Source organism: Olea europaea, chromosome 7 (genome assembly GCF_002742605.1).
Source record: "Olea europaea var. sylvestris chromosome 7, O_europaea_v1, whole genome shotgun sequence".
In the NCBI taxonomy this organism is placed as follows: Eukaryota; Viridiplantae; Streptophyta; class Magnoliopsida; order Lamiales; family Oleaceae; genus Olea; species Olea europaea.
In genome coordinates, this window is record NC_036243.1 from 13819660 (window position 1) to 13831009 (window position 11350).

Genomic DNA, 11350 nt, shown 5'->3' on the forward strand with positions numbered 1-11350 from the left:
AAACGTCAAAGTATTAAGTTATTGAGTAATGATATTAACACCACAAATGTTACAACACTAAGTGACGTTAAATGAGATATTGTACAATTAAATGAGTTCACATTATTTTACCTTTAGTGGAACATATTACTTAGCGCCACTTAAACTAGCCTCGTAAGATCGATTGCGCCAAATAGCATTATTTAAGTTATTAGCCGTTACTATTATGAACTGACCCGTGTGCATGTGAGGTATGTTTTGGATAAAATTAACACACTTCATATAATGATGTAAGGATGGTTAAAGCATATGCCTTGAATTCAATTTTGCAATTTACTTGTTTCTTTTACGTTTTAAATATAAAAATACGTTTGCGCAGGCTATCCCACCTTTCCAAAGGGGTTGCTGCTTAGTCCTGATTCTCTTAGACGTAGCAGAAAGTTATAGAAAAGATGAACAAATCTTACAAAATGAAAAAATTGACGAATCATTTAATTTGTCAATTAATGTGGCCACAAAGGGCTTACAATGCTTTATATGGGGAAAATGCTAGGAAATTTCGGAAATTCTTTAAAATAATAAAAAAAAAAAAGATTTTTTTCCAAATATGAAAAAAATTAAGATAATGGCCAAAATTGAAAGTCCTAATCTTAAGGGTTATCTTCCAACAAACGGAATTCAAATTCAATTTAAATTGATTGAGATATAAAAAAAAAAAAAACACATAAACGAAGGCCTAAATGAGGGAACTTGTTTGAAATTGAGCCTACTTTAAGAGCAAAGCTGCTATATCTTGTTTATTTGCTCGTTTCCAATCAAATTTAAATAAAATTTCGCCAAAAACAGACAATCCCAAAACTTCTCCAAAAATGGGGAAGTTGGCTATTTTTATCTGCGCAGTCCCACTTTTTTATAAAGTCTAATTCCTTTTGTACCATATCACTCTCGTACACCTCTAGCTTGGTTTATATTATACCTAATTCACCTTCACACCTCTAAGTAAGTATCACACATAAATGTTTACACACAAAAAATCAATACTTGCAAGGAGAACGTTGACATCATGAATTATGTATTTCGATGTTAATGTTCTAATTAATGCTTTTGTGGGTGTTTTATAAGAAGAAAAATAATCACTCAATCTTGCAATCACCGACAATCAGGTTTGATCATAATTTATTTTTAAGTTGACCCACTAAAAATGTCATTAAATTATGAAATCCATTATTTGTTTGTTTGAGCCACGTTATTGGAATGAAAATACATTTTTGAATAGTATATTGGTGGGAACTGTGTGGTTAAAAAATAAGAAAATGTTTTGGATTTGCATGTAATATTATTTTATTAAAGAATATGTGGTTGAAATGATGTCAAATTACTGTTAAAAAATATATTTTTTCAAATAATGTGGCTTAAACAAGGCCTATTTAATTAAATTGTCATTACATCTCCGTAACGTTGAGGTTATAAAAATTTATTAAGATAATAAAGTAAGAGTTGACTTAAACTCCTACCCCAATAATCTTGCTGTACTTCTTCTTTGAGGAGGAAACATTAGAGTTTAAATATAGGGAGCAACTTTAATTCTACCAAAATCTAATCAAAGATCACAATCTCAATGTCTTAAAGGAAAAGACTTTTGACGAAGATTGAAATGGATACAAGATCAATAAATGGTTGATTTTGCAAAATATCTACTTGAATCAAAGATTTTCATGGTTATTCGATGGATTGAATCAAAGCAGATTTATAAGATGTTAATATTTTGATGCGTCTCTAGGAATGCAGAAGTAGAAAAAAGGAATAAATATAGTAATAATTTCATTTTTCGTCACCACAGTAAAGAGGCGAGAAAATAGAATTTCTTTCTTCATCTTTACAAAAACAAAACAAACAAATAAATAAACAAATAGGATGATAATGCTATCATTTAGTTATGGGCGAATGACGGGAATTGAAACCGCACATAGAGGATTCATAATCCACAGCCTTAATCCACTTGGTTACATCTGTCTCTCTTAGTTTAAGACTTTTCGACTTGGTGGGCAACTGTTTGACAACATTGACACCTTTGACAGTTTCAGGCCATGTGGGGCTGAAAAACTGTCAAATTAACCCTTGCAATTTGGGATGTAAGCTGCCATCCGAATTTGTATCTTTATCTTTAAATTCTAAGTGTTGAGAACTTCGTTGAATAATGAGGCAGATTGTGAAAATGATGAGACAACAGGCTGTGTTCAATCTTCGTGTTTTGTATATGTTCCTTAGTTTTTAGTGAGAAATAAAGTTGGGACGGTTCCATAAAATCTATGTTTTGTAGTTTGCCTTACATGTTTAATCTTCTGCTTTATACTTGGTCAAAATTCGTAAATTTTCATTATTGTAAGTGAAAAAATGTATATTGATTGATTGGGAACGCAAAACCTCGACGCCATTGCAAGGAACCCGGAACAGCCCTTTAACATCAAGTACTAAATGACAAACTTTTAATTTATCCTTGACAAATGAAGGGTAGAGAGCCACTGTATGAAACACTTTCATACAGTGGCTTCTTCGCACAAACAATTCAAATTACAGTGGCCATCCAAAAATCAATGCATTAGAGTGACTTTATTGTGAAGCTCAAGAATATAACATGTGCTTGTGCCATGTACATGCATAAGTACATTTACATATCTGTATATGTATAGGCACAATTAGAAGTCGAGAAAAGAATAAAACTCGCAAGATTTCCATGGGCAGCAAGATACTTCAGCACCTTGACTCTTTGAGCATAAAGGAAAACGAACCACTATAAAAATCACTAGAGAAAAATTCCTTTCCTGATAAGATCACCAACTGAATGGCATGTCCAAAAAGACACAACTCTTGGTATGCCCAACTTATATTACAGCGTCTGGAATTTGGTACATAAAACTCACTATTTTCAAGCTCTAACTATTCATATACATGTACAGGAACTAAAAACTCACCAGACCATCTCTTTAAAATAAAAGGCACCTACTTGATCATCCACCTAGGAGAATTGCTGAAATGTATCCTCAATCTTCTCCAAGTTATTCTGTGCTTTAGGAATATGTTCTACTGAAGGAGTAGAAAGCGGACCAGACAAAGCATACCTGTGGGCGAAAGGTATTATCCTTTGAATACTTTCCATGTTGTCACCAAAGTTTAAGATTTACCGAACTTATCTGCTCATGAGCTCTCATGGAAGTTCAATGACCTGGACAATGCTGCTGGATTGGCTTGTAATATTGTAGCGGTTTCTGAAACATGAGTCTTCTTCTCATCATCTTTTGATACCCTATTGAAGGCCTTGAAGAGGCCACGTCCACCAAAGGAACCAACTCTTTCATTTTTTATACCCAGTGTTGCCCATATGGAACTCATTGCAGCTTCTTCCGGGTCATCAATTCGCAATGTTTTGGGAACCCACAAGCATCTCTCACAATTATTGTCTCTCTTTTTCTTTTGTTCGTCGTTGCTGGCTGGCTTTAGCATGTTGTCGTCCCGTGAATGCTTCCCCAAAGTCGGGGAATCAGGACCAGAGCCCGGTGGTGTGTGATTATGGGAAGCAGTAGGTGGGACCACCCAAGAAACATTCCATGGGCCAGGTACAGGGCAACCCCAGAATGGTGCTGTAGGATAAAATGGCACAGGAAAACTAATAGGTCCCAAAGCAGAGGGGGACACTTGAGCGCCCCATTGAATTGAATTCCATGCGTACGGGAACGGGGCTCCAGAAAAGCTAGGCACCTGAGGAGTAAAGCTATGAAAGTTCTGCATTTGTGAGTCGGGCAACCCAGTTTTACCAACCTCGTTGTTCGAATTTGCAGCAGAGACTGACGATCCACTCGAGTGATCATCCCCTTCATCCTTATTTCCACGAGATATTGAAATTCCCTTTTCTTTTGGTTCTTGAAACCTGTTGTGTGAGCAGTTTTGAATTGTTTTATCTGTAACACTCAAACCAGAAGCAGTCGACTCGCATTGGGGTGCATCCGAACTAAAAGCGATGACAGTGCCACTGGCATTCTGAGTTGGCTCGTGAATTCCATTTGAGAGATTTGCTTGTGCATTCTGAAGTGCTTCTGAGGCCATTAGATGACGGTAATGAGCAGCCACATTCTTGTTCTTACGGCGACCTGCACCTACCGGCATGTTCCTCATGGTCCCACCAGCTGTCCAGTATCTCTGACATTTCCTACAGAAGTGCCTAGGTTGATTAACATTGTAATTGTTGAAGTAACAGAACTTCGTGTCCATACTATTACAGCGAGGGCATGGAAGTATCTTGTCTGGCTTCTTTAGTGTCTTCTCGTGAGAGGTACTTGTGTCACGCGGGTCGTTTCCGGTTTTTGAGGTTTTCATTCTTTCAGCATCGTTATTAGTAGACAATGCATTTGAATCATCATTAGCCAAAGGAGTCATATTAGAATCTTTTAATTCCTCTGACGTCAAAGGTTGTGTACCATCCTTCCGATCACTATTCTCCTGTTTATGACCAGACAAATCCTGCATGCATATAGATTCTCCATGAGAAAAGAAAAATCAAGGGTTGGATTTTATAATTTACCAATTATTTGAACACAATTTTTATTGTGAACATAACATATGAACAGAACTTGAAAGATACATGAATGCCAGACTACTGTACTTAAATCCTTATATTATCTTTGCAAAATGATAACATGCCACGATCTACGATTCATGACCAGCAGTGAAATGGGCTGATGGTCATTTGTTTCGGCCATTTATGTTCCATTTGTTATTATTGGTTCGTTTACTTTATTTTATTTAGAGTTGGGTTTGTATTAATGGGCTGGCCCAAGCCCTTAGCTTTTAGGTTTGTTGGTTTATCTATTCATATGATTTGTAATTGAAAACAAAACTTAGTTGATGAATGAATTAAATTACGTTTGGTTTGTGGCCAAGTTTTTTCCCTCCTTCCCCCCTTTTTCTCCCCTGTTTCCCCACTCTCTGGTTTCTTCTTCTTCTTCTTCTTCTTCTTCTTCTTCTTCTTCTTCTTCTTCTTCTCTCCTGTCGGTTTTTCTGTAGTTATTTCAATTGGTTCTACATCATGGACCCCATGATTTAGGAACAAAATCCGCATTTGCTATGTAAAATTTTTTAAAAAGAAAACTGGCCTCTTTTCTTTCATTCTAAAGATTAAAGAATTATTTGCTGCTATGCTGTACACAATTCTTTTTTATGTATCTCTGTGAGCAAAAGTGATTTGATTGGTTCTTTCTCCTCCTCTTTTCGAGTGTATCTTGCAGGCAACCAACGGTCCAACCCCAATTATGTGTAAAGAAATAAGAAACAAATCCAACAAGCCATGAATGCAATTTTCCGTATTATGGGTTTGAACTAATAAAGAAATAATAGCCCAATAAAATTTGCACTCTTTAATAAGAGAGAGAGAGACCGAGAAAAAGAAGCAACATGAAAATCACAGAATAGTTAGGTAAGATATTTACGCTATTAGAACCAAATTAAAGTACCATATGTAGCTAGAATTACAGACTTACAAACAATATTAGGTCAACAAGGATTCAAACTAAAAATGGTCCTTGAGAATCCCGATTTAAGGTCCAAAGAAAAGCTCTTTTTACCAGTTGGAAGCTACGGATTCTCTAGCAGTTTTGTCCAAGTAAATTGTAAGCAAGAAATTAAAAGCCAAACTCTAGAGCCTCTACAGCTCGATATCTTCATTAGGAAAAAGGTAACAAACCACTACATATCCGACATAAAAGAACTGTCAGCATGACATATAAAAGGAATAGTAGTGGGCCTCAAAATGTGTAAATAATGAAAATTAATATTTGACTTTCACTGAATTTATAAACCATTTATAAATTTGTATCCAAACAGAGGCATACATATATAGGATGTGAACAAGTATAATAAGCAGGAATTTAAACTAAAACAGAAAACTAAGTTTTCATTTTTTATGTATGAAACCACGATTCACCACACACGCATAAACCTATTACTTAAATTCGTTGAAAAAGATTTGGGCATAAAACTTATACATATAGCACAACTCTAATGAGACGATTAGAATGTACAATTAATGAGTTTTTACTTCATTAGTCACGTCCAGTTTTGTACAATACGACCTACCAAACGTACCGTGTTATAAAATAAAAAAGTACAACTATTTTTTTGGGGAGTGGAGTGGAGTGGAGAGAGAACTTGAAGCACCCTCAGAATGATACATAAGATACAATTGATCAGAAATTCACAGAACATCTTTTTAAGCATGTAATATTTCCAAGATTAAATCAGTAAACTGAAACTGAAACTGAAACTGATGAAGATTGAGTTTACATCATTATTTTAGTCATTATCTCTAATTTTAGTTTTTATCTAGATTTAGTCGTGGTGAAGATTGAGTCTACATCAATATTTTTAATTTTAGTCTTTATCTAAATTCAAGTTATTGCTTTAAATAAGGTTTGTAAGCCTTAACGACATTATGTGGTTTTTGAATTGAAATGTAATATTAATTGTTGAGATCTTTCCCAATTTTTTAAATTCTAGATATTTGATATTTAAAATTAACGAGTCCAAGTTCTCTGTATTCATGCACGAATCAAATAGTTCTTTATGCCTAGATTTCTGGTATTCTTAAGCATGAATAGAAGCTAGAAGAAATCAACGGAACTTCGATAGTGTGTTTGTTTTATCTGTTGGCATTAAAGCGTGATTCATTCCTGATAAAAACAAGTTGACGTTCGTGAAATCTAATGTCTGAAGTTCCTTTTTGGGACAAAACCCATTTTACTGATTTCAATAATTCACAGGTGGAAGAATCTTTGGATTTTAGTTACGACAGCTCCACCAATCTTCGATGAAGAAATTGAAAAATTGAGGATTTAGGTAACGATAATAATGATGGGCCTCTGATTTTCGATGAAGAGATTGAAGAAATTTTCGATTTGGACAATGAAAAATACAATAATGTTCCAGTTTCTCGTAACTAATCACATGTCGAAATCTTTGAAGAATTACCAAAAAATTCAAAAAAAAAAAACAAAAACAAAAACAAAAATTCAATATGACAGCTTAGATGCCAAGAACCCATGCTTTTGTGTCAAGGGTATGACTATAAAACATGGCAAATTTTGGGAAGGAGGCGACATTATGTCCTTGGTTTTGGAACACATGCTTTTCTATTTTGACATTGAAGATATATGGTTGATTGAGCATGAGATTGCCATTCATGTTCTGATATATATGCAACTTTTAATGAAATTGAATGAAGCAGCTAATGAACATTTCATAGAGCTAACGAATTGATTGTCATGGTCTCAAGGAATTGGATCTAGAACACAATACAAGATTCAAGGACGAATTTTCTGAAATAGGAGGAGAATGATGAAGATTGTGTCTTCATTTTTAATTTTAGTCTTTTCTAGATTTAGTCTTGATGAAAATTGAGTTTAGTCATTATTTTTAATTTTAGTCTTTATCTAGCTCTTGTTTGGCTCAAATTGAGGTTCAAGTCAACACTTAAATTTTAATCACACATGTCATAGGTTTCGTAGATTTTTAACTACACGTTTCATCAACTTTTATCGGTCTACTAAAAATCTTATTTTTATCTAAACAAAACCCCTAGTTTTCATTTATTGTTTTAAATAAGGGTTATAGCAAGTAGGTGGTTCTAGAATTGAAATAAAATATTAATTGTTATGAAGTTCCCCAATTTCTTAAATTCTTGTTATTTGATATTTAAAATCAGCTAGTCCAAATTTTAATGTACTCGTGCACGAATCCAAGAGTTTTTGATACCTAGGTTTCTAGTATTCTTAGAAATCGACAAAAAATAGGTGATCACATTGCGATATTCATTTGAAATTCATGGAACTTCAATAGCATGTTTGTTTTATTGTTTTTATTGCTTCTGCCCCCAACATCATGAACTACACTAGTTGCAAAATTATATGAGCAATTCCAAAAAAATAAATAAATAAAAATGAAAAACCCTAGTCATGACGTTAAAACCAGACCCAATCCGAAAATCAACAAGTTATTGAAAACAATGAAAAATTAAGATCGACCCATTAATTCTTATACCATTTCAAATCAAGAATTGGCTTTAAAAGCAAAAAAAAAAAAAAAAAAAAAAAAAAAAAACAAAACAAAAGTATTATGTTTAACCATACCTTTGTTGATTCTTCCTCTTCTGCATCAATACCTGAAGTTATATCTCCAATTATAGAATTCGATGAACAAGGGCCATCTTGTATTGAACCATCACAAACAGCAGCATCACAAGATTGAACTTGATCGGTCCCACCTACTCCATCGGCCGCCAAAAGAGGAATATCCGGCAGCTGCTTAATGGTCTTCCCAAACAGCTTTATCTTTGGGTCATTCACTTCAAACATTTCTTTATCTTGTGTTTCGACAATCAAGAAACCCATAACTTTACTTAAAACAGATCAAAACAAGAAAACAAACACAAAAATTAGCCCAGATTTTTTTGGGATTAGGGGATCTGACTCATACGACTCTCTTTCTCTGAGTTCTGCGGGTTGGATTGGGGTTCGTAGGGTTCTGTTCGTAACAACAGGCGAAAGTTGACTAAATAGGTGAGCAAAGCCAAGTCAGCAAGAAAAAGTGAATTCTCAGCCACAAATTATATGTGGGCTTCAAGATCCCGTCTTTCTCTCTCATCTTTTGATTCTATTTTGCTAAAAGTGGATTATTCTTTAGGAAATTACATGTAATAATTATATTTTCATAATATATCATATGCTACTCACATAATTTATTATTATTATTATTATTATTTTTCTTACCATTTATACTGCATTTTTTAAAGTAAAAAATGAAAACAAATAACACTTCTAACACATTTAGTGTGTGTTTGAGCTATATTATTTTGAAAAAATGTATTTTTGAATAGTAGATTGATTGAAAACGTGTGGTTAAAAAATGAGAAAAAATTATGGATTTATGTGTAATATTATTTTATTAAAGAATGTGTGATTGAAATGATATCAAGTCACTGTTTTAGAATGTATTTTTTTGAAAGAATGTGAACCAAAAAAGGCCTTAATAGTTTATTGGACAACAAATACCAACCCAACAAACATGCCGTATTTACTACAAAATAAATGAAGAAATCCCGTAATTACATCCCGTTATCTCAAAAACCCCAATTTCTTGTGAACCATTTTCATCAAAAATCAAAATCCCAAATTATCATGAATATTACTCACTTTTTTGCGAGATTTGTAGTTATATTTCAAGAAGAGATCTTCACCATTCAATTTTTTGTGTATCACTTCCGAACAAAACCAAAATCTCCAAATTGCATATTACAAAAAATACCTCAAATCATCACACATATCACTCACCTTCAATCTCAAATCATGACAAACATGTTAAACATTGAATATACATGTTGTTATATAGTGGGTTTTTGTTATTCCCACACTAGTCTCTAACTTTTATCTGAAATGGAAGATACAGAAATGGACCAAATGTTTGAATATCCAGAAACAGAGCACCCACCCAAGGCTTTTGGATAGAGTGAGGTTTTTTTCCCCTGTGAAATTCTTAGAAGGGAGATCAAAAGGCATGATGTTGTTACGAGGGAGAAGAAGACAACCGTTAGAAGTGGCAACAAAAGAAGAAGAGAAGCAAACCCAAGTTACAGAAGGGAGAAGATTACCAACTACCATAGCTGAAGATTCAAATTTGAAGAAACGGTGCCGTTTTGTTTTATTTCTAAAATTGTAATGACTAAACACGTTTTATCCTTGCACTCACACTTTCTTAATCTGATTTAGCATAACAGCTATAATAGAGGAAAAAAGAGCATCGATGGATGTGCAATCAGAAGCTATCTCTCCAAATTTCCTCTCTTCTCTCTTATTTCCCATCTCTGTCTCCTTCTCTTTCTCTTTCATTTTAATCAAAGCCAGCTTTATACTTTTATTTTACTACAATTTTCACCTGGGTGTTGAGTTCATTTGTGCTATTTGTGTTTAATACTTCTGGTTGTGTAGCTTTGTTGAGGTGTTGAGGGCCAACCATCACATTTAGTATCAAAGCCATACGTAAACTAGGAAAGGAATGGAAACCTGAAGAAGAGCCAAGGAGAACAGATTAAAAGGATGGATAAAGAGCTGGGAGAGCTGGGTGTAGCCTATCAAAGCACCGACCAAGATGTGAAGCATCTATGTAGCAGACATGATACACTTGAAGGGTTAATGGTGGAGATAAACCAAAAATACGAAAATATTGTAGGAATGATGGCTAAAATGAGTAGAGGGAGTAACCTTGGAAATTCTTCACCCCAAGGTAATGGCAAAGGAATACAAGTAGAAGTTCACCAGACTCCTGTTCTGTCTGCTGGGGGAGTGATAAACACTGGGATAAAGGATTCTTCTTCGCAGGGAAACAATAGGGGTGATTACAGGTTGAACACAAGGATTCCTAAGATTGATTTTCCGTACTTTAGTGGGGAGAGCCCTAGAGAGTGGACCAGGAAGGCTAAGAAGTATTTTCAGATCCATCAAGTGCTTGAGGAGATGAAAGTGGGCATTGCTGAAATGTATCTGAGAGGAAAACCAGATATATGTTTTCATGGATTTATAGCTAGCTATCCAGATGTGGATTGGGAAACATTTTCCACTGAAATATGCAGGCGATTTGCAGAGAACACAGCTGAAGAGGTAATTGAAGTGTTTAGCAAACTAAGGCAGAAGGACATATAGTTGAATATCAGGAACAGTTTGAAGAATTGAAATTGCAGATGATGCTATCACTGCCACATCGACCTGAATCCTATTACATATCTATCTTCACTAGTGGCCTGAAAGAGGAGATCAAATCTATTGTGAAAATCATTAAACCTACCACTAAGCCAAGGCTTTTGAAGTGGCTCTCTTGCAGAAGAATACAATTACAGCCATAAATAAAGGAGCCAAAACCTATAAACCTTATACACAGACCAAATGGACCCTTCCTAATATCAAACCAGCTGAAACCACCCATAAAGATACACCCCATACTGAACCTACCACAAGAAACTCAACCAACCCCCTGAAGTTCAAAGCTATTACACCATCTAATTTCAAACCAAGAGAGAACTGGGGTTGTGCTACAAGTGTGATGAGAAGTATACACGTGAGCATATATGCAAGAATAGAATGTTGAACTTCATACTTGTAGATGAGAAGAAACAAAGGAAAGAGGAAGATTACCTGGAGGAGAGGAAGAACAAAAAGTAGAGGAAGAATTAAGGGAAGTGATAGAGATTTCAATCCATGCCTTAATGGGCAACTATAGAACTAGAGCCATTAGACTTCTAGGGAGCATCAAGAATAGGAGGGTCTCCATCCTCATT

The 11350-nt window shown here is 34.7% G+C and overlaps 1 protein-coding gene across 1 annotated transcript; it reads right to left on the reverse strand.

The window, feature by feature from the left end:
• Nucleotides 1-2771: 2771 nt before the first annotated feature.
• LOC111397075 (cyclic dof factor 2-like) lies at nt 2772-8573 on the reverse strand. Its single transcript, XM_023023792.1, has 2 exons — nt 8154-8573; nt 2772-4494 (listed from the first exon to the last, which is right to left on the reverse strand). Exons 1-2 carry the CDS (start codon nt 8412-8414, stop codon nt 3175-3177), a joined length of 1581 nt encoding a protein of 526 aa, XP_022879560.1. The 5' UTR covers nt 8415-8573; the 3' UTR covers nt 2772-3174.
• Between the last annotated feature and the right edge of the window lie 2777 nt (nt 8574-11350).